This window comes from Octopus bimaculoides, chromosome 6 (genome assembly GCF_046866305.1).
Source record: "Octopus bimaculoides isolate indiv1 chromosome 6, ASM4686630v1, whole genome shotgun sequence".
In the NCBI taxonomy this organism is placed as follows: Eukaryota; Metazoa; Mollusca; class Cephalopoda; order Octopoda; family Octopodidae; genus Octopus; species Octopus bimaculoides.
Genome location: NC_142933.1, coordinates 27,838,753 through 27,864,298, shown reverse-complemented (window position 1 = coordinate 27,864,298; position 25,546 = coordinate 27,838,753). Strand labels below are relative to the sequence as shown.

The following is a 25,546-nucleotide window of genomic DNA, read 5'->3' as shown; positions in this document are numbered from 1 at the left end:
AGCAAAATATCTGACAGCTCAGCAGTTTGTGCAAAGATGTTGCATATGTCTTTACTTGAAAACAAGTTGATATCAGAAATGGCACCCAATAAGACTTGTCTAACACATGTTAGTATTAAAATGCAGGTGTTGAAACAGTGATTAACGATATAAGGACCTGCTGTGAGTGAACCAATTCTTTCAAACAATGATACTGTTTTAATAATGCACCAAAGCATTTCTTCTGCAAATCTGTACAATGCTGTTTTATTGTTTTCAGTTTGTAGGAACTGACATGGTTAACATATTCCCACCCTGTCCCACTACAACCATCATCATCTTCATAATTTTTCTGTCCCTTGATTTGATATTTCTTTGAACTTTGACCTTTCTAACAACATATTAAATGAATGTTACTGGCATTGTTCACATAAATTGCTTCATCTTTATTCTTTTATCTCTTTTATTCTTTTATTAATGTCAGTCATTGGACTGTGATCTTGAAGGGTCATCACCATCAAAAGTTTAGTCAATCACATTGACACCCCACCGCCTACTGATTTTATTGCTCTCTATTATACCTAGAACTATCACCTGCTGGGCAATCATGCTACCTACTGATTACAGTGTCATTGTTTTGCATAGAAAAGAATTTGTACCGCTCTCAAACTGCAATTGTTTTACTTAATTTCAGCAAACTTTCTAGAAATTGAGGTTTAAAAGAGTTTAATCACTTAAAAAAAAGAAAAAAAATTACGTAGGTCTTAAGATTCAGGGGCTTTGGTATCCTACATCTTCAGTTCTACTATGTTTGAGTCAAGAAAAAAAAAAAAATTTTTTTTTCATATGCACAGGAGTGGCTGTGTGGTAAGTAGCTTGCTTACCAACCACATGGCTCTGGGTTCAGTCCTACTGCGTGGCACCTTGGGCAAATGTCTTCCACTATAGCCTTGGGCCAACCAAAGCCTTGTGAGTGGATTTGGTAGATGGAAACTGAAAGAAGCCCGTCGTATATATATATGTTTATATATTTGTGTTTGTGTTTGTCCCCCCAACATTGCTTGACAACCGATGCTGGTTTGCTTACGTCCCTGTAACTTAGCGGTTCGGCAAAAGAGACTGATAGAATAAGTACTAGGCTTCTAAAGAATAAGTCCTGGGGTCGATTTGCTTGACTAAAGGCGGTGCTCCAGCATGTCCACAGTCAAAATGACTGAAACAAGTAAAAGAGTAAAGAGTATTGGTTGAATGTATGTAGCAAAGTCTCTTAGATGGAGTGTTTTTACTCTAACTACAGATATCTGCAGTTTTAAAAGTTTAATTTTTGTTAGATCAATAGAGGCATCTATAAGGTGGCCATCCTGAGGTTTTTATTCTCTGTGGTCTTGTGCAGTGTAGCTGTAACTTCATGTCAGTGCATGTAACTTTGTATCAGTGCATGTAATTTCATGTCAGTACATATTCTAAATAAATACTGTACTATTCTGTGCTAATTTAAAAAAAGAAATGCGACTGTTGCTAGGTTTGCCCCTTTTGGGGGATTAAATTCCTTTTAAGTAATTTTACTTAGAGCTCCTGTCCCAGGCATTCCATTATTGTTATTTTGAACCATGGTATTCATGAAGTTACTGAAACATACTTGTTCACAGGGTGAGCCTTTACAACCCAACCTATCTTTGACAAGGCTTGGAATAATCGTGGCAGTGTTTCATTATCTTATACTTTTTGCTATATCTGTAATCTTGTTTTAGATAGTATCTGTAAAGTAATTGAAGCTCTGTTGCTTCTATTATTGATTTAAGTTCTCTTTGACCTTTTCCCTGCTGGTACTGATGGTGGTGGTGGTGGTCGTTTGTTTGTTATTAATGCTATCCCTTATGGCAGCATTGATTTCCCTTTTGTTATTGGTGAATTTCTTTAAAACTATTTTCTTCTCTGCTTTCTCTATTTTTGTCATTGTCATTAGTAATGGTGGACGTAGTAGTGTTTGTATTGTTAGCTTCTTTGTTGACATCATCATCTTTCTTTGAGGTGGCATTGTCACTGTGATCTATCTATATGTGTATTTACTGAATTTATGTTAGTAGTTGCTGTAGTGACAATACCAGTCAGTATTTTGATAATGGTAGTTTTTCATAATACCATCCAATACCCAGTATATGGCTTAGCCATAACATATATGACCCAACAAAATTTGTTTTCTTTCTTTGAATCTATTCCATGGAGCTTTGATATCCATAGGTCTTCAGGGCATCTCCTAAGTTTGTAAGCAGCAGATTGCTCCGAAATAGCTTCTGCCTGGAGAAACAAATACAGTTTCTCAATTTGCCAGCTTTGTTTCATTGGTTAAAAGAAAAAAAAAAAGTACTTTTCTATTGGAATACACATGCAAAGAAAATGAGCTGATATTAAGGATGGCTGGAGAAAGAAGCAAGGGAAAATTTTGCTTTTCAAATGAGAGGAAGAAAAAGCGAAAAGTAGTTTTTCTATGCAGAAGTGGGAGAAAAGACAACAAAAGTAAGACCATGGTGATATGTGGATTGACAGAGTAAAGTGCTATTATGCAAAAGTTTTGCAGTAATTAAGTACTATTATTAACATTACAATTACTATACATAGTTATAATTTTATTTTGTCATTTAAGGATTTTATTTGTTTACTTAAAAGAATAGAAAAAATAAATTATCTTTTGAAATTCTGACTCAAAAACTTTTAAGGTCTCTTGAAAAGAAAAAAAACAAGCAAACAAAATTTCTCAGAAAATGTTTAAATGCAACTGTTAGTGTATATAGAAGTGACATCAGTCCATCAGCAAGGTTTTATTGTATATGTTTTAGTATGATAGAAATTTATTGCAGAAAATAGATATTTTTCAATGGAAAATACCCCAGACTGTTGTAGTTTGTTACATACAGAAAGAAGATAAGCTCAACTTTGCTGAATGTCTTTTATTTATTAACTAGCAGAAATACCCGGCGTTGCCCGGGTTAAAGAGAATAATGAAATCTAAAAACGCCGTCTAGACTACACAACCCTCAACTGTTAGTAGCTACGATACCATATTTCTACATTAATAACTCTCCAATCCATGCCAGCATGGAACATAGATATTAAGTGGAATGCTAGAAGAAAGTTTTCAACTCATATGTATATAAAGTAAATACACGTAATTCAGAAACACGTTTTGTGTATTTTATTTCATAACCAAACAAACAGGTACAGATTATAAATAATGAAAGGCCAATTTTGGTGATTCATTTGACAGAGGTAGTAGAGAGACAATGCGATGATAAATCTGAGGTTGGATCTTGAAAGTTTGGATGAATGCTGCCTCAGTTAAATCTCTTGTGCTTCCAAATGATGTCATCTGTAGTACAGCGTCTTATTGTGTAATTTTGTTTTGCAAATGTTAGGAATCTTGGTCAGTTGATGATAACAGTTTCTTCAATAGCTCTGGAGGTTGGGGATTGTGGAATTGTTGGGAATGTTTTTAACTTTGGTGTTATATGTATTGCTTGAATTTCTTTGACATATGAAATATATGTATTTTCACTGGGTTTGTAAAAGAGAGTTGTGTAGTTCTCGAGTTTTAGGAATTCACACAGACACACAGACACACAGACAGATAGACACACAGACACACAGACAGAAAGACAGACACACAGACAGACACACATTCTCATCTTTATATATAGAGATATATATATACACACACACACGCACCCAAACACACGTATATATATGTATATCAATATAAATATATGAAAGTCAATGAAGTTTCGTAAAAGAAGGTGATCATGTACATACGTTCTTGCTGTTGTGATTATAACACCTCGTTGTAAACAATGTTCCTTATTTTCCCTTGTGGAGCATATGCAAATAGGTTTTTTTTTGCTGCCCACTCTTGAGCAGCCAACATACAGTTGTCCATGTGAGAAGCGGGGCTCTTCCAAGAGAAGACCAGCTACAGACAGTGCTCATCTGTTATGTTCGGGTTAAAATTTCATCAACATCAAAAATATATGAATTTTCATGGGAGTTATGGCCGTTATGCATAGAATATAATTTCCAAATTGCAGACAAAATTTACAATCGATAAATGTCTTAGAACAACCAGTCTCTCATCTGGGAAGGCCTTGAAATCAATGTTACCAACTGGGGACTATGTGTGTCACAGTGATAATAAAAAGACTCAAAGGAGGTCTGCAACGAAATAATTTTACTCAACACTTTGCAAGTGAATCAGTGGAGGCAAAGATGTGTCTCATTTACTTGACAATTTATGCACCACATTGCAGAAATCACAATGTAAGTATATCTGAAAGGGTAGTCTTACACTGTTGTACCGTCGAATTACAAATAATGCTCATCTGTTATATTCGGGTTAAAATTTCATCAACATCAAAAATATATGAATTTTCATGGGAGTTATGGCCGTTATGCATAGAATGTAATTTCCAAATTTCATAAAGATCCATTCAGTACTTTTGACGTAGTTTTGGATAAGAAAACAAATGACTAATGTGTGTGTTTGTGTGATGGGTGTATATATGTATAGATACCTGTATGCATGTATATATATGTATATATGTGTACATATTACATGTACATCTATCTATATATATATACATCTGCACATATGTATACATATACATGTATGCATAGAGATCTATATCTATATATATATATATATCTATACATATACGTGTACATATACATCTATATATATACATATACATCTCTCTCTCTCTCTCTTTCTCTCTCTCTCTTTTTCTCTCTCTCTCTCTTTCTCTCTCTCTCTCTCTCTTTCTCTCTGAAAGTATCTGTCATTACAGTATCGAAATGTGATTGTTTCAGTTAGAGGAATAACGTGTACAGATACATCTATATGTATACATATACATCTCTCTCTCTCTCTCTTTCTCTCTCTCTCTCTCTTTCTCTCTCTCTCTCTCTTTCTCTCTCTCTCTCTCTTTCTCTCTCTCTCTTTTTCTCTCTCTCTCTCTTTCTCTCTTTCTCTTTCTCTCACTCTGAAAGTATCTGTCATTACAGTATCGAAATGTGATTGTTTCAGCTAGTGGAATAGTTTCATTTTTAAAGTGAAAGTATTTGACATGAGTGTTTTTGTTTCACTTTTGACACGTAATACTTAAATAGTGGAGGAGATATTATGTTGCCGTGGGCTCGAACTCTGCAAGAAGTTAAAAAATTTTTTTGACTAAAACACAACTGGAACCCTAAGTAAGGCATGTGTAAAATTTGAATGAAATTGGTTGCGTAGTTCTCGAGTTTTAGGGATTCACACAGACAGACAGACAGATACACATTCTCATTTTTATATATATAGATTACATATAAATGGGTTTGAGTTTGTGTGTGTGTGTGTGTGCGTGCATGCGTGTGTGTGTGTGTGTGTGTGTGTGTGTGTGTGTATGTTTCTGTATATATCATCATCATTATCATCTAGCATCCACTTTTCCATGCTTGCATGGGTCAGATGAAATTTATCTAGGCAGTTTTTCGTCAGCCAGGTGTCTTTCCTGTCACCAACTCTCACCTGTTTCCAAGCAAAATAATATTCCCCATGGCCTGGCATGTTTTTCTCGGAAAACTGGGAACAAACAACATCAATTCGATGATGGTGATTCTTGTTTACAACCACCATATGATGTCACAACAAGAGTACACAATTGCACACACATATACATACACACACACATGATGGGCTTCTTTCAGTTTCCATCTACCAAATCCACTCACAAGGCTTTGGTCAATTTGGAGCTATAGTAGAAGGTATTTGCCCAAGGTACCATGCATTGGGACTGAACCTGAGACCATATGGTTAGGAAGCAACCTTCTTAACCACACAACATCCATATTACTTGTTGAATCTAGAGGGAGAAGCAGAGGCTATGATCCTTGCAGGCCTTCTGAGGGTCTGATGTTGTTAACATTCTGTTTAAACTGTTGCCAGTGAACACTTGCAGAAAAGGCATGCACATGCAAGAGATCCCAAAGGGTCTTTGATGTTCTGGGGAGAAAGGTCTGGCATGATGATTAGTGTGGGCCTATGGGTAGATGATTGTGGTTGTAGGAGAGGAGACAATACGGTTTAGTAAATGTTAAATTGGGTTTCTTATTTTAAAGTCAGTTTAAGAATGATCACTGGACATATGCTGATGGGTCAGCTCAGTAATGACTGCTGAGTGAAATGTATTATAAGTTTCATATTAATTGGGACTTTCAAGTTTTGCCTAAGATCTTATTCACTCAATCTGGTTTAATGAGCCATTAGTGGGTGAAACTTCAAGACCCAATGAACATAAAATCTATAATATATAGCATTGTGTGCTCATGCATGCGTGTGTGTCAGTATGTCACTTTATGACTTCAGCTGATGCTATGTGGCTGTGTGATAAGAAGATTGATTTCCACCCACATGACTCTAGGTTCAGTCTCTCTGCATGGCACCCTGGGTAAGTGTTTTCTGCTATAGCCTTGGGCCGACCAAAACCTTGTGAGTGGATTTGATAGACAGAAACTGAAAGAAGCCCGTCGTATATATATATATATATATATATATATATATCATCATCATCATCATCATCGTTTAACGTCCGCTTTCCATGCTAGCATGGGTTGGACGATTTGACTGAGGACTGGTGAAACCGGATGGCAACACCAGGCTCCAGTCTGATTTGGCAGAGTTTCTACAGCTGGATGCCCTTCCTAACGCCAACCACTCAGAGAGTGTAGTGGGTGCTTTTACGTGTCACCCGCACGAAAACGGCCACGCTCGAAATGGTGTCTTTTATGTGCCACCCGCACAAGCCAGTCCAGGGGCACTGGCAACGATCTCGCTCGAAAATCCTACAGGAGCCAGTCAGGCGGTACTGGCAACGGCCACGCTCAAAATGGTGCATCTCATGTGCCACCCGCACAAGAACCAGTCCAGGGGCACTGGCAACGATCTTACTTGGCTTGCCGGGTCTTCTCACGCACAGCCCATTTCCAATATATATATCTTAATAATACTAAAACTCTAGAGATGTTTGTGTGTACCTGAAATATCTCAGAAATAGTATATTTTATCTTAATTTTTTTGCATATTCATTTTCATACTTACCTTCGACAGTGCAGTACAAATTTTTTTGGTATTTGGACCTTTATTTATTAATGGAAACAATAATTTTTGTTTATTTCTTGAGGAAAAAACCCCAAAAAATATGGCTTCCATGATGTCAACACACATACAGAATACATATGGCATGTCAATCAACACAAATACGCGTGCGCTATCTGTGACATATACACACACATAGACTTCGCGCTCTCTGAGAAAAAAAAACATTGAATTTTTGATGTACACAATATTTTAAGCATTTAGAAATATTTTTAACTGAATGTGATTTCAAAAATGGAAGTTGTTTGTACAGTAAATATTTATATTTTAGCTTTCTTTAAATGTTGCTTTTTAATTATTTTCAAGTGAATGGTGATCTTTTGCTTGTCATCTGGAGTTCATTAATTTCTGTAAATAGTTTTTATTTATTTACTTTTATTTTAAAGTGAAAGATGTATGTATGTGTATATCAAATGGATGTGTGTGTGTATGAAAGAGAGAAAAAGAGAGTGAGTGAAGGGGTGTGTTGTCCATACATCAATACATATGCATACGACTTTTGTATGTATGTGTGCGTATGTGTCTGAGGGAGAGAGAGAGAGAGAGAGAGAGAGAGAGAGAGAGAGAGAGAGAGAGAGAGAGAGAGAGAAAGTGAGTGAGTGAACATATGTTCTCATGTATGTGTAAATTACACTTTCTCTCTCTCACTCACACACATACGTCCATACATTTTTTACTTTCTCTTCTTTTTCACATTAAAACAAAATTAAATTAATAAAAATTTTTTACGGAAATTAACGAACAAAACCAGCTGACCTGGATGACATTTCTGAGAGTCAAAATGACAGTTCTGAGAGTTAATGTGAAAGATCACCCCAAATTTTTTAGAGTGCATTCAACGTATCTCATTGCTAAAGATTTGGCTGCTATTTCTAACATGCCCTGCTACCATGTAACAGCTATTTACGATAAAGGACCTGAAATACCTGTTGCATAGGGCATGCAAGAAATAGCTAAATCTTTCCTTTTCTGGGGAATTGTGCCTAAGGCCCTGTTCATAGGTGTGGGGATGAATTCTAGTATATGGACACAGTCAGAACACTGAATACTACATTAATAGCCATGAGTGATCATCTCATATGTGCTTGGTGCATAAAAGCACACGTAGATCATATTAGCTGATATTTTACCTCTACTTGGAATTCTTCACTGAACTCGTCGCCAATCCTCACCTTACTGACAGTGTTCCTGTACATGGCTTGCACAGCTCTCACTAACCACTCATCTATCCTTAGTTTCCTCATTGACCACCTGATAAGGGAGCGGGGGACACTGTCAAAGGCTTTCTCCATGTGAACGAAAGCCAGGTACAGAGGTTTATCTTTGGCTAGGTATTTCTCCTGCAGCTGTCTTTTACCAGAAATATAGCATCAGTGGTGCTTTTCTCTGACACGTACCCAAACTGCATCTCATCTAAACTGACTCGCTCCCTAATTAGTTGGGCTATGACCCTCTCCATGACTTTCGTTACCTGATCCAACAACTTGATACCTCTGTAATTATTTGTATCTAAAGTGTCACCTTTACCTTTGTAGCAGTTGACTATGGTGCTGCTACACCAATCATTGGGTATGATTCCTTCGTGTATCACCTGGTTAACAATACGGGTGACTAGGCTATAGCCAACACTGCCAGATATTTTGAGCATCTCTGCAGGGATTCCGGATGGGCTGGGGGCTTTCCCTGTCTTCATACTCTTAATTGCTTTATCTACCATGGTACTGTCAACTCGGATAGCTGGTCCCTCTGTTGGGTTGACATTCGGCAGACTCTCTTTCTCCCATTCATTCTCTTTATTGAGCAATCTATCATAGTGGCATCTCCAGACCTCTCTCTTTGCAACCATATTTAGTGCAAGTGAACCATCATCCATGTGGACACATTTCTCTTCTACGACATCATGATTCTCTCTCACACACTGTCTTGCAATACGAAATACCTCAAGTCTTTGGTCCTCATGGCGCAGAACATTGGCAAATTTTTTCTTATCTGCTTCCCCTCTGGCTAAATAAACCTGTTGCCTAGTTTCCATTCTGGCAGTCTGATACAATTCCCTTCTACCACTGTCCTTCCAGTCCTTCCAAGTCTGTTTCTTTTGTTTAATAGCCCTGTCAACAACATTGTTTCACCACAACGTTATCTTGGGTCGAGAGGGGACTTTGCACCATCCACAGATCTGGCCAGTGTCTCTCAGCAGGTTGTCCTGTAGAAACCTCCAGTTGTCTTCTACATCGCATGAAGCTATATCCCCTTCTATTTCAGCCAGTCGTCTGCACTTTGTCGCCATCCTGGTAATGTGCACTTGGAAAGAGGTATCATTACTCATGTTGATACCCAGGTCCCTCACTGATTTAGGCTCTGGGATTGTAATTCCCTGAAGACCAGTGTATCCTATAAGTGTTATATTCAGTTTTGGATGCTGGTAGTGCAAGGCTTGGAATTTTTCAGCATTAAACTGCATATTATTGTCCTCAGCCCATCTGTAAATTGAGTCCAACTCCTGCTGTAGATGTGCAGCATTGCTGGGGTTTTGTATTTTCTGCAAGACTTTTGTATCATCTGCATAGCTAGCAAGGGTGTCTACCCAGGCAGCTGAGGGCATATCTGAGAAGTCACCATGGAAAACAGTGGTCCCAAGACAGTGCCCTGCGGAACGCCGCTCACTTTGGTTTTTGCTAGGTTTTCTTTGAGGTGGCTCCATTGGCCACTACTGCCTGACTTTTGTATCTTTCTATCTCCAAGTTTTCCAGGTATGCCAAGATCATGCAGTTTGTGGCATATCATACTATGATTCATTTTATCAAAAGGTTTTGCAAAATCAACATATATTATTTGCTCTTTGATCCTAAGTTTGCAAACCACCACCACCAACAACTGATAATGGATTTCTTAAAAGAAAGTTGAGTAAATGAAGTCAACAAAACCAAACCCATGGAAATAATGGTGCTGTGGCCTGAATGTGTTTGTAATGTTCACTATAAAGTTTTATATACTAGAAGAATTTGCCTGCCGTACTTGTTATTTTGTGTTAATGAAGTGAGTAGGTAATTAGTACCTATATTCATAAATGGATTGAGGTATAATCTATGAAAACAAAGGAAGGGGTTAGACCCTGACATTAACAGTTGTAGTATTTTACTAGAAATTTTCTCTTAGAGAATTTTCAGCCTCTTTTGTGCTGTACCAGTCATTATATTTCAGAGTGACCATGCTCCTAGATAGGTTGCTTTTGCCGCAGTCATAGAAGCCACATCTTTTTGAAGGTAGCTCTTTGTATTAGTAGAATAAGAGTAGATTAACAGTTTTGTGAAGCTACAAGGCAGTTGGTTTGTGAATGAGGCAGCATTTTAGCTATGAGGCAATACTGGAAATGGCAATGGTAGTGTTTGTGGAAGTGACAGAGATGAAGTATCAGAAGCAGTAATGGTTTCGATGGTGGTAGAAGTTGTGGTAGTGATACTAATAGTAATTGATGCAGTGGTGTTGGGAGATGATAATTATGGTAGTAGTGGTGGTGGTAGATGATAATTGTGATAGTAGTGGTGGCAATGTTAATGTTGATGTTAATGTGTATATTTCTATTTACCAGTTGCACTAAAGATTGGAGCCAAGAAAAACTACCAGCAACATCTGTGATTATAACATTCCATAACGAAGCCCGATCAGCATTATTACGCACTGTGATAAGGTAAGAGATTTTGGTACCAGTTACGTAAATGGTGTTTAGGGCAATAATGTCCAGTAATTCTGAATCCAAAGTAAAAATGAGATTTATGAATTACTAAAACTTATAGGCCGGTGGGGGGTAATTCATGATTTTTATCACTCATTTCAAAATGATTTCTATCAATCATAATGCAGAAATTTTTATGTATTTCCATTGTATGCATTTTTTCGGTTTGCTATAAGTTGAAATGGAATTTGCTGTTCTTAATTATCCCCCAAAGTACCATTAACCATAACTCAGTCAGGCTGCTGTATTTGAATTTGAATCCAAAAGAGAAATCGGTTAATGTTATTTTAGAGATGTGAGATAGTAACTAGTGTTCTGGTATGTTCTTGTCAAAGTGAATTACATCACCTGCTTTTCATGTCCCTGTTTTTACATCCACTGCTTTTGATCTCGGGGAAAGTCATGAACTTTTCCATTTTCTTGCCTTTACATGCTTATTTCAGAAATGGTTATAATGCACATCTAAACAGCTGGAATTCTCTATCTCTGCAGTTATTGTAAGAACATAAAAACATTTGCTTTGTAGATTTGACTTGAAAACTGTCTCTGTATAATCTTACACAGTGACAGGGGACTTTGAGTTGCATCTAATATGGATTGCAACAAATCTGATAAGACTAACGAAGATCTAATAAAAATATATTCCAAAGAATTTGTTTGAAAACCAGACCACCAAATGTGTTGAAAGAGATGTTATAGGGTGGTGCTGTTGTGTAAGGAATTAGTATGTGTAGAAGTCTGTTATATTGCAAAACTATCAGTATAGGAAAAATCAAAGGTAAAGCTGCAGTTGATGGTTTCTATAAAATGTAAGCTATCACATAATATATACATGGCAAACTTTCTTAATACTAGCTTTACACTTGTGCACTGGCAGATAAGAACTTTATAATAAAATAAACAAATAGGTGCAAACATACAGTGAAGACAACCACTGCATATTTCATACAAATAATAACTGAATTGAAGCATCTCCCATATACATGGTAATAAGAAAATATTTGACCGTGCAGCCCCCAGTTCTATAAAGGTATATTAATATCATTGCTGCTACTGCTGATGCTTTTGCTACCACATTTTCTGTGCTAGTATGGATTGGATGCGGTAGTTTTTTTGTGGTCAGATAACAATTCTTGCTGAGACAGACACACACACACATACACACACACCTTATAAGAAAATTTGGTTTACAGAAATTGGTAGAAACCTGTTGTATGTGTGTATATGTATGCATGTGTACACATGCACATATATACTTGGTAAGACTCACCTATCACAATAAAAATAAGGCTTTAAAAGCAATATGTTTATGCCCCAGCACTTAGTCTGTGCCAGTCAAGCATTTTGCCACCTCTCATCTTTCTAACACTCATCCCGCCATCACTCTTCAAACAATGGCACTGTTCAGCTGCTGTAATTGTAAGACAACAGAAGCTGTAAATATTTCTTCCTGTTTGTGCAACAAGTTACCACCTTTCTACCTCCCTGGAAACACTTCCTTTAGCATCCATCTCTCATTCTCCATATCATCTCTTTCCACTTTATTTTCCTCTGATTAATGTTTTCTATCTTCTTAGTATCTCACTCTCTTCTCTGAGGTACATCTTAAGACTACCTTACCTAATCTTTAATATTCTTTTGTATCTCCTATCATTCGCAGCACCATCTCATATCTGCTGTTGATGCCCCCCCTCCCACCTTTGTTCCCAGTCAATTTTTCCACTGATTAAAGGAAATTAGAAGATGGATGTTAAATAATAATTTTGATGATTTTGTGTGTGTGTGTAATAGAGAGAGAGAGAGAGAGAGAGATAACTATGCTTATCTGTGGTAGCAAATGATGTCTTCGCTATTGTGGCTCATTCAAAACTATCAGGCAATAACTGGTGATATTTGTTGAGATTTCCTGTCAGCAAATCGTCTGTAAGTTGTGCACTTTTGAATTCCTCTGAAATGACAAAAAAAAAAAAATCCCTTAAAAAATAGGTAGAGATTGGTGACATGAAGATCATTTGGTCATAAAAATCCTGCCTCCATTTTCTCTTGTCTAAGCCATACTAGCATGGAAAAAAACCCCCAGTTATATAATGAAACTATTTAATGTAAACTTTTCCATGCTTGTATGAGTCATATGGAATTTATTAAGACAGATTCTGTACAGCTAGATGCTCTTCTTGTTGCCAACCCTTACTTGTTGCCAAACAAGGTTTTCCTATGGCCAGACATATTTTTCATGGAAAACTGGAAATGAACAGTCTTGCTTGTATGATGATGATGATGGTCATTTACAGTCATCACCTGATGTCTAAACAAGGGTATATGCACATGCACTCACACATGCACATGAACACACCTATCTATGAATATGACTGGCTTCTATCAGTTTCTGTCAACCAGATTCACTTATAAGGTTTCGGTTGGTCTTGTCAAAGGTGGCGTACTGTGAGATTGAACCTAAGACCTCCTGGCTGAGGAATAAGCTTCATAACGACACAGCCACATGTATGTATGTATGTATGTATGTATGTATGTATGTATCTATCTATCTATAATATGCATGCGTGTGTGTGTGTGTGTGTGTACACATACATGCACACACTCTTCATGGTCTTACCAAGGACATAATGACCTGAAAAGGACCATGTATACTCTTAAAGTTGTTGCTGGAACCAAAAATGAAACATTCAAGCCAGACATGGTCCTCCCACTCATTCCGAGAGCACTGACTCCCAATAAGTAATGGCTCAGACACTGATAGATCTTCCACTCCAGCCATGCCAGCAGGAGAAACAGAAAAAAAAAATAATGATGGTGCTGATGTATGCACCTGTGATGATATATATATCAGTCTCACATGAAGTATTTTTGGTTCAGAGATATGTAAGTCATTAATATGTTATGAGAAAATTTAATCACTGCTAATTATTTTATTAGGATAACATGAAATTTATCATTAGTGTATCAGCTGTTTCACAAGTGTGTGTCTGTACCTCTCTCTCATTCTATCCCATCTCTCTCTCTTTTTCCTCTCCTCTTCTCTCTCTCTCTCTCTCTCTCTCTCTCTCTCTCTCTCTCTCTTCTCTCTCTCTCTCTCTCTCTCTCTCTCATGTATACATAGACATATGTAAACATCTGACCATGGGCTCATATGTGAGAGAGAGTGAACACTAATAATGTGTTAGAACAACTCCATCAATGATATGTGGTATTTCATCAATGACTGTGTTCCAGTAATGATACAGGGTACTTTTACGAAGAATATATGGTTGTGTTCCAACAGTAGTATAGAGAGAAAAATGTAAATTATTAAACACACATACGTACGCACACACATACTGTGATTGTGTTTTTGTGTGTATATATGTGTGTGTGGGTCTCTCTCTCCCAGGGGGAGAGAGAGAGAGAGAGAGAGAGAATGTGTGTGTGTGAATGTACATATATATAAAATGTATCGGTTAATGTTCTGTTAATAGGTAGGATCAAAAATAAAAGAAGTACTGCAGCCAGCAAGAGATAAATACCATTTAATATACATCAGATTTGAAATCAAGTCACTTTAAGATTCATGCTTACGATAGTAATATCATTGGGTGAACTTGTATAACATGGCATGTACTGTTGGGCAATATTCCAAACTCCCCCCTCTCTCTCTCTCTTTCTCTCTTTCTCTCTCTCTCTCTCTCTTTCTCTCTCTCTCTCCCCCCCCCTCTCTCTCTCTCTCTATATATATATATATATATCATCATCATCATCATCGTTTAACGTCCGCTTTCCATGCTAGCATGGGTTGGACGATTTGACTGAGGACTGGCAAGCCAGAAGGCTGTGTGTATATCTATATATAATGATTGGCATCTGTTGGTCTCAGAAGACCATGGATCTGCTGATGGTGGTACAGCATCTGCTGTAGCTGTACAGGCCTACACAGGAGTGGCAGTCTTGCATGCAGTGACTACATCTGAAGATGCTTTCCACTGGTGCTCTTGAGTTTTCTTTCTTTGAGCATGCTTTTCTTCAATGACAAGTTTGAGTCTCTCTTCCCCTCACTCTATCCCCTTGCATAGCACTTGTTTCCAGCATGGTTGATCATTTTCTCCCATCTCACAACTTCCACATCTATTGACTTCATATCTCTCTTGCATACATCCTTGAAACAGAGATGAGGTTATCCTTGTGCACGTGTTGGTAGCCAGTTCCCCATATAGGAGGTCTTTTAGGATCCTCCTGTTTGGCATACAGTATACATACCAAGCCAACACAGGTGGTACTGTTGGAGCAGGGTGAATATGGTGGGTGTCTTGGTATGGTTGAGGACTTCAGTGTTGGTGACTCAATCGGTCCACTTGATATCCAAGATGTGTCTTGGGTTACAAAGGTGGAAGATGTTGAGACGATGCTCCTGCCTGGAGTAGAGGCACCATGTTTTGCTGCTGTAAAGAAGTGTGCTGAGGACACTTGCTTTGTTGACAACATTCTTAGTGTTTGTGGTCAGTTTTCTGTTCTTCCAGACACTTTTTGTCAGCCTGGCAAATGTGGAGGGTGCCTGTCCAACTTGCCTGCTGATTTCATGGTCCAAGGAGAGATTATCAGTGATGATACAACCGAGCTAGGTGAACTCATGGACTAACTCCAACTTGTAGTTGGTGAAGGTGGCAGGGTGCTTGACACCTTGGCCCAGTACATTGGGTTTTCTTCAAGCTGAGTTCCTGGCAGACCCTTGAGAGTTTGTTCACAAGGTACTGCATTTGTTCCTCAGTGTCCTGTCAATGCTGTGTTGTCTGCAAACATAATTTCTCTGAGTAATTGACAAACCCTGGATTTTGCTTTCAGCTTTGACTGACTAAACAGTTTCCTGCCTGATCTAGTATGGAGGTAGACATCATCAGTTCACATTCCAAATGCATGTTTCAATATGACTGCAAAAAGATGCCAAACAGGATGGGAACAAGCACACAGTCCTGCTTCACACTGCTGCATATGTTGAATGCCTCTGAAGAAGAGCTATCAAATTGAATGACACCTTTCATATCCACATGGAACAATTGGACTGTCCTGAGGAGTCTTGGAGGACAGCCATTCTTGACCTACTAAGTAGGTCGAAAGCCTTTGTGAGGTCAATGAAGGTGATATAGAGTGGTTGCTTTTGTTTTTGGCACTTCTGTAGCTGTCAGAGAGAAAAAATGTCAGTTGTAGAGTGTTCTAACCTGAAACCACATATATATCTATCTTGCGGGTATTTGGTAAGAGCATTGGTCAATATAAAGACCTTCACCCGGGAACAAAAAAAAAAATTAACCAGCCTGGGGGGTGTTAACAAGTGTGTGGAAAACGAATATGAAAAAAAAAATGCGCGCTGACGGCCCTGGGGGTGGGGAGGGGACTTTTGGAAAATCCACGAGATCTGATTTTTCTGTCATAACTTCAGATAAAATGGATGTATATTGATTTTTTTTTTACGGAATCCCACATTTTTGGTTATGGAGGATCCGATTCTGAAAAAAAAAAATGTTCAAAAATTGCATTTTTCACTTTTTCCGGAAATTTTTTTTTTTTTTTTTTTTTTTGCAAAATACATTGAAAAATACAAAGATTATGATTCTGAAAAACATTTGCTTGTAAAATTTCAAGTTTTCAACAAGAAAAAAGAAAAGAATATATACCCTCAGGCCTTTAAGCCAGCTATCCACATGCTAGAAATAACAGCCAAATCTCACAAACTGCAATAACATAATGAAATTTCGAAAATATGATTTTTGAAATGGATCCTCCATAACCAAAAGCATGGTATTCCGTAAAAAAAAAAATCAATATATATCCATTTTACCTGAATTTATTATGGAAAAATTGGATCTTGCGAATTTTCTGAATGTCCCCTCCCCACTCCAGTGTCGTCAGTGTGCATTTTTCTTTTCATATTTGTTTTCCACACACTTGTTAACACACCCCAGGCTGGTTAATTTTTTTTTTTTTTGCTCCTGGGTGAGGATCTTTATATTGACCAGAGCATCTAGTTGTAGGACCGATGCCAAAGCAGATATAAAACCTGGTGGAGCCCTCAAGCTTGTCTGTTCTTGTGAAACTGTCCAGCCCATGCCATCATGGAAAAAAAGGACATCAAATAATGATGATAGTATGTGTGTGAATAAACACACACACATACACATGTGCTTATACATATGCTGTATACTAAGAAAGTGGAGGCGCAATAGCCCAGTGGTTAGGGCAGCGGACTCGTGGTCATAGGATTGCGGTTTTGATTCTCAGACCGGGCGTTGTGAGTGTTTATTGAGCGATAACACCTAAAGCTCCACGAGGCTCCGGCAGGGGATGGTGGCGAACCCTGCTGTACTCTTTCACTACAACTTTCTCTCACTCTTACTTCCTATTTCTGTTGTGCCTGTAATTCAAAGGGTCAGCCGAGAACTACATTAAGGGCACACGTGTCTGTGGAGTGCTCAGCCACTTGCACGTTAATTTCACGAGCAGACTGTTCCGTTGATCGGATCAACTGGAACCCTCGACGTCGTAAGCGACGGAGTGCCAGCAACGAAGACTAAGAAAACGTGTTGATGACATTAATGGCAGTTGTTGGGGGCCATGGTAGTAGTGGTGGTGGTAAAAGTACTAGCAGTATAGTTTTGGGCAAATAACTTTCACTAACAGCAGCGACAACAGTATTAAGAACAATATTAAACTGGTGTCAAGAAAGAGGGCAGGGATGGTGGTGTTGTCATGGCTGCTTTATATTGGTTTTGCAGATGTTAAGTTGTAATATGGTATTTTATACTGACGGTAGTAAATACTGATTCTGTGTGTGTCTATGCATTGCTGTGTGTGAATGTGTGTGCGTATCTTTGTATGTTTGTATATGTATGTATATGTGTGTTTCTATGTGCATGTGTGTTTTTTTTTGTGTGTGCGTGTATGTATGTAAATTTATGTATGTCCTTGAGCGAGCTTTTCATTTCATAGTGCGCCGGTCTTCTCAGCTAAAAATAAGTACCAACCAGTTGACGGTGCAGTCCTCTCTCCTTCCAGCTGTCACATCTTTGATGCTCCCTTGGGGCAAGGATAATGGGACTGAGGTGTCTACATCTGCTTCTGACTACAGAGGTACCTAAAACAGCAAAAGCATGGTACATGTTATCAAGCCTGTGTGCAGATATATGTTTGCTTGTGTGGGTTGACATGTAAGAGTGTTTATGCCTGCTTATGTATGTATATGTTTGCATGTTATGTATGAGTGTGTGTGTATGCCTGTTTCTTTGTATGTGTAGGTTTGTAGGATCTTGTTCAAAACGGGGGTACCAGTATTTTCTTAACGAAACACTTTGAAACTTGGGACACTGGTAGAATGTGTCATATAAAACATCTTTTACTCTTAGTCTTCTTAACAAAAAAACCTACATCGCAAGTTATTTCATGTTAAAGTTGTCGTATTTCTGTAATTTCAACCAATCACTGACGTCTATTCAGCTGAATAGAGTTACTGCTGGCCGGTCATAAAAATGTTATTCCCTGTGATATATTTCATCCTGTTTAATCGTAATTTATACGCATATATTGTTTATATAATAAATTACGCTGTGCGGATCTATGTGTGTAACAATTTTAGAGTTCGGATTCTAGAGTTAGGGTTAGTTTTAAGGTTAGGGTTAGGGTTGAAATGTCAGAACTAACGGGGATTAATACGATATACACCGTTACAGTGCTAACTGTTTTCAACTGAATAGACGTCAGTGATTAGTAGAAATTATCGAAATAAGACAATTTTTTACATGAAATAAATTCGAATACAAAAATTTTTTTCTGTTCTATAACACAAAATAGATAAGTATACGAAGTTTGAAAGTCTTTTGGTACCAAAAACACTACATAAAACATAAATGAAAACTGGTGACCCCGTTTTGAAATAGATCCGAAATAATTTTGTAATTTTTAAGCTATTTTAATTTATGTTTGGCACATCAATTAACATGGAATTTTGATAGATTTTAATTTCGATTACTTTAAAACCAGAAATTTGAATTAGAGAACTAGGAATACACTCAGATGAGTTAGTCTCAAAAGAGTAGCAGTGCAGGCAGCTCTGAAGACTCTGTGATGGAGGAATAATAATAATGATAATAATAATAATAATAATAATAATAATAATGATGATGATAATATTAAGTAAAAGTAAAAATATAAACGAATTTAACTGTTAATATTGTCAGTGTAAAATAATGTTAATCATTACAAGTAATTTGAAAGAAAATAAGCAGGTCTTTATCAGGTCAGCGTCTCTGGTCTGTCGCTCTTTTCTAACTTAAATTGGGGGTTGTAATATACCTAATTATCAGTTTATATCCATATTAATTAGTGTGTGTGTGTGTGAGTGAGAAAGAGGGTCATCTATGTATGATATTCTCATAATGTCAATTAAATGCACACCATGTGTTGCTGTGTGATGTTCACTGAAAGACTGAGGTGGCTTGTGTGAAACTATGCTTGTGCACCCTACATACATACATTCACACACACACACACACATTCACACACACACACAAACACACACATATTACTTGTACATCCACATATTCACATACACACACTGAATAATTCTTCCCTCTCCCATTACAAATCTATATTGAGCACTAATTACATCTCTGAATGAAAAACATAAATACATACATATGTATGTATTTTCCTTGTTTATTCAAACTCTTCCTTTGTGTCCTAATTTTGCTATCCTGTTTTTATTATTAACTTAATTATCAAGTTCAACATAATTGTGTGTTTGGTCTAAACTCATTGAAATGCTCTATATGTTCATTCATTCGTCCATATATTCATTTCTACATACATGCCTGTGTAGATATGGAGTTCATTTTGTTACTCATAGTCTCAAATTCTATATTACAGTGGCTTTGAGTAAGTGGCTTCAGGTTTGTATGGAAGCCTGCAGTGAGTACTGTTTGTGTGTGTATGAGTGTGTGTGTGTCTATGAAGGTTTATATTCCAATTCTTTGCATGAAAGCCTTGAGCAATACAATAACATTTGTTGGCATTCCTTGCTAACAAATCATCTTGTAGCTCTATACTTCCAAAGATAAGTGTTATAAAGAATCTGTCATTTGAAAAACTGATAAGAGTTAACAACTGGAAGGACATCTATCTTTAAAACTATGCTTCACTATGCACTTGTCCAAGCCATGCTATCATGGGAAGATGGCAAAACAAAAAGAATGAATATATATTGCTTATAAATCTAGGACACCAAATGCACGTACAACTTTATACTCGTTATTATTGGAATAGTTGCAAAATAGTACTGGCTTGCTTGGATTAAAGTATGGTTGAGCTTAGATCTTATAGAGAGAATTTAGCTCCTCAATCCATGTTACAGATGACAATTGCCAGACCTTCAGGTCTGGCAATCATATGATTTAACTCTTTCATTACTAACCCGGCTGAAACCAGCTCTGGCTGAAACCAGCTCTGGTTGAAACCAGCTCTGGTTGAAACCAGCTCTGGTTGAAACCAGCTCTGGCTGAAACCAGCTCTGGCTGAAAAACCAGCTCTGGCTCTGAGTACAAATGTCTTGTTTTCATAAGTTTTGAATTAAAATTTTCCATCAAACCATAGTCACAATTTGTGTTCCTAACACTAGCTGAATGATAACCAAGTTATTTTACTAAATTTTTTGTTATATTTAAAGTAATTGAAAGAAACGCAGAGTATCTCAAAATAAATACAGTAACTAAAGGGAGGGGGAATAACAAACTATTTTGTCTGACATTCTATTGATTTTGCTATCTGTATATGTATTTATATATACATATACAAATGTGTGTGTCTATATATATATATATGCATGTTTGTATATGTGCATATATCTGTGTATGTTTGCCTACATATGTGTGTGTATGTTTGCCTACATATGTGTGTGTATGTTTGCCTACAAGTGTGTGTATGGTGCCTACATATGTGTGTGTATGGATGCCTACATATGTGTGTGTATGGATGCCTACATATATGTGTGTATGGATATACATGTAGGTTTGTATATTTGTTGTTGGCACTCTGTCACTTATGACGTCGAGGGTTCCAGTTGATCCAATCAATGGAACAGCCAGCTCGTGAAATTAACGTGTAAGTGGCTGAGCACTCCACAGACACGTGTACCCTTAACATAGTTCTCGGGGATATTCAGCATGACACAGTGTGACAAGGCTGACCCTTTGAATTTCAGGCATAACAGAAACAGGAAGAAAGAGTGAGAGAAAGAGTACATCAGGGTTCGCCACCATCTCCTGCCAGAGCCTTGTGGAGCTTTAGGTGTTTTCGCTCAATAAACACTCAGAACGCCTGGTCTGGGAATCGAAACCGCAATCCTATGACCGCGAGTCCGCTGCCCTAACCACTGGGCCATTGCGCCTCCACAGGTTTGTGTATCATTGCCATCATTATAATATCCATTTTGTTTTCCATGCTTGTATAGGTTGGGTGGTCCTCTCCTGCATCTCTTTAAAGTTTAGTTTTCTGAAATTGGCCAGTATATGTTAATGTATACTCCTTTCACACTCTCACAGACCTACCTACCCATCCAGCCATACTCAATTCTCTCTCTCTATCCATACACAAATACTTCATCTCCACTATCTTGTATCTCTTTCCTACTTGAGCCATTGTACACATGGCACAAAGTCACCTCTCTCAATATTACTCCTTCCCACTCTGTTAAGGGGTCTTGTCTTGTTAGTTACTTGGTGAGTCTACTCGTGCTAGTGCCATGGAAAAGCACCCAGTACACTCTGTAAAGTTGTTAACATTAGGAAGGGCATCCAGCTGTAGAAACCTTGCTAAAGCAGCCCTTAGGTTAGTTGGATCCTGTTAACCCAACCAACTCATGCCAGTATGGGTCATGATGTTAAATGATGATGATATGTTTATGAATATATGTATGTGTGTGTAGGTTCATATGTATATTTGTATGTATATGTATATGCATATATACTGCACCCTGATTTAAATATTTGCATGGGCATGGCTGACTTGTCTAATAGTTAGTGATGGTCTCCTACGGACATGATTGGACAGTTGTCTTGTATATATATATATATATTTCATTCATTCATTTATTTTTATTTTCCATGGTGGCACGTAAAAGCACCCCCTTCACTCTCTATGTGGTTGGCGTTAGGAAGGGCATCCAGCTGTAGAAACTCTGCCAAATCAGATTGGAGTCTGGTGTAGCCATCTGGTTGCACCAGTCCTCAGTCAAATCGTCCAACCCATGTTAGCATGGAAAGCAGACGTTAAATGATGATGATGATGATATATATTAGATGAAAATGTTATTGAGGTATTGTTTCATAACGTATCTTTCCTGTCATCAGCACTTTACAAGTCAAGGATATGGTATTTTATCACATGTCTGCAAAGGCACAAAACCAACATGAGGCAGGGAGTGACAGCAACATCACTATCTGTAATTGAAGGATTTTTGGCAAAGAGCAAATGTAAATAAACACACATTACATCTCTGCCTATTTTATCAGTTAATCTGTTTACTGATCGATTGATGATGGCTTCTTTTCAGTTTCCATCTGCCAAATCCACTCACAAGGCTTTGATTCACTCTGGTTTATGGTAGAATGATGTTAGCACAAGCTGCTGTGCAGTGGTACAGAATCTGAGACCATGTTTTTGTATTGTGAAGCAAACCTAACCATACAGCTGTGCCTTGGCGTTAGGAAGGGCATCCGGCTGTAGAAATTCTGCCAGATCAGATTGGAGCCTGGTGCAGCCTTCTGGTTCACCAGTCCTCAGTCAAATCGTCCAACCCATGCTAGCATGGAAAGCGGACGTTAAACGATGATGATGATGATGATGATGATTTAAATTTATATATAACAAATTTAGTTTAACTGTGGAATGAAAAATAGCAAGTGATACCCAAGATCTTCACAATACATGCAAATATCTAATTGGAAAGATAAATGAAATGAGATGGTTGATGCTGGAATGTGATTGCTCATAGATTTGCTTGAACAGAGCAAAGAACAACAACAGTATTAATAGCAAGCATATGGTGTTTTTGACTGCAACACCACAGACACTACTAGCACAACAATCACAAGCACTACCAACACCAACACTACTATACAGCTCTGCCACAATAATCCCTACCATTGTCCCCACTGTTATCACCACTCCATCACTAACCACCACCACCACCACCATTGTCTCTATCTACACCACCACCACCACCACCACCAACATTGTCTCTATCTACACCACCACCACTACTATAACTAAACACTATATAACAGTGGTTTCCAAACTTTTTAGAGACTTGACCCACTATTTATGACACCAGTTTATGGCAACCCACTTAACTCTACTGGGTAAAAACATTAATGAAAGACACAAATTTATTTCAGATTACATTTTCATTGAGGTCTGTGAGAAGGCCTCATTTATATTAAATGTGAAACAAAACGTTTTATAACTGTTTCAAAGTCTCTATACCCTATGGGCACGTATTAATTCTAATACAAAACCTAGAAGCAGTAACTCTATAAATAGGTAAAAACAGACTTTTCCTTTTTACGATTACGTACGAATAAATATCTTGAGAAAATGACCACCTCTGATTTGTTAAGTTCGTGAAAAAAGCCTACTACTTGACAAAACAACCAGTCTGGTATTGAAAACATGAGTCTTGAACTATCTCGATAGACAGCAGTTAATCGAAGCTAATGCGTAATTTTATAAGTTTTTGCGACCCACTAGGATTCCGTTCACGACCCACTGATGGGTCGCAACTCATAGTTTGGGAACCACTGCTATATAACATTCAAACCAATGAAACTACCTGTTGTGTGATCACTTGATCTACTCAATAATAGGAGCTAAATTCTCTCAAATCACATTCCTGCTGCCTTAAAAACGATGGACACATTTGATGATGTCTTAGACATACAAAAGGACAAGATTTGTCATTGATATAAAATGCCTGTGACCTTGGGGTTGCCTAATTAGATTTGACTTAGAGCTAAACAACAACTACCACAAAAACAACATGGTACTGTTAACTACACCACTACCACCATAATCACCTTCTCCACTAAACACCATTATCTCCATGAGCCAATAAAAAAAGCTTCTATGTAGTTAGTCACCTTGTTAGAAATAGCAACCAAATCTCCCCTAACTTACACTATACCATCTTAGAAAAGGACACATTAGATCACATGGTCCCGGATTTCATCGTGTCTTATAAAAAAATATAATCAGGATGGGCACCGAGTGTCTTTGGTTACATAGCTTGTCTGTTTGGACAGGGCTAACCAGAAGTTAAAAATGACAGCAATGACATGAACAATGATCTCTAACATTTAACACCAATGCCTGGGTCTTGAGTCCTTTAGCAGGGATTATTCTGTTGCTAACATTGGGGCTAGATTTTTGGTTTGGGGATAACGGCCCTTTAACTCTTCATCTTATCAGTCTCAGAAGCTCTGTAAATAATCATTAAGTGCTGCACTTCCATTTTTGACTGAGCATTGAAAAAAAGAACCTACTGAAACCACCACCACCACCACCACCACCACCACCACAACTACTACTACTATTGCTGCTGCCACCATGATGCTACCATCACCACCACTACTACTAGTAGCAATGGTTATAACATCACTGATTATCATGATGATTAATACAAATTTCAACATCCACTCCCAGAAACAAAAACAATGTTTATATATATATAATATATATATATAGAGAGAGAGAGAGAGAGAAAGAGAGAGAGAGAGAGAGAAACAAAAACAATGTTTATATATATATATATCGACTTCCTCTTCCTCGCTTGTCATACTGACTCCATGACTAATAAACAACACCAACACCCTTTTTTATTTCCACATCATCATAATCTGTAAACATCAAAGAAATCCCACCTTTATGTGATGAATTCCTGATATATTACATTACCCACCACCACCACCACCACCACACACATATGTACATGTAGGTATGTATGCATATAAATGTACATACACATAAACATGCACATCGTTATCATCATTATCATTTAATGTAACCCAGCAAACTGGAGGGTTGCATCAATCTTCAATGTGTGCTTTGGTATGGTTTCTACAGTTGCCGCTTTCTCTAATGCCAACTACTTTACAGAGAGTATTGGGTGCCTTTTTGTAACACTGATACTGTGCGTTTTGCCCTGTGCAATACACCTTTGATAATCTTTGATAATCTGCCTGTTATCCCACTACACCTAATGTGTGTCTACACTGGGCATAACTTATGGAATTTCTTATTTCTTTATTGCCCTCAAGGGGCTACACACAAAGGGGACAAACAAGGACAGCCAAACGGATTAAGTCGATTATATCGACCCCAGTGCATAACTGGTACTTAATTTCTCGACCCCGAAAGGTTGAAAGACAAAGTCAACCTTGGCAGAAATTTGAACTCAGAATGGAGTGGCAGACGAAATACCGCTAAGCATTTCGCCCGGCGTGCTAACGTTTCTGCCAGCTCGCCGCCTTATGGAATTTCTACCAACCCTTTTTCTGTTGACAGAAATGGCCATTTCCCTGATGCTATAAGTGTCATGTTTTCTTTAAGGCCCTTCAGTTCTT

At 37.8% G+C, this 25,546-nt stretch overlaps 1 protein-coding gene across 2 annotated transcripts in view; it reads left to right on the top strand.

Annotated features, from left to right (window-relative positions):
* Positions 1-25,546, top strand: part of LOC106869793 (polypeptide N-acetylgalactosaminyltransferase) — a 164,534-nt gene that overhangs the window by 61,748 nt on the left and 77,240 nt on the right. For both annotated transcript variants that reach the window (XM_089353665.1, XM_089353664.1), the window contains exon 3: positions 10,752-10,850. In XM_089353665.1, coding sequence (XP_089209791.1) covers positions 10,752-10,850 — 99 coding nt within the window. The remainder of the gene's footprint in view (positions 1-10,751; positions 10,851-25,546) is intronic.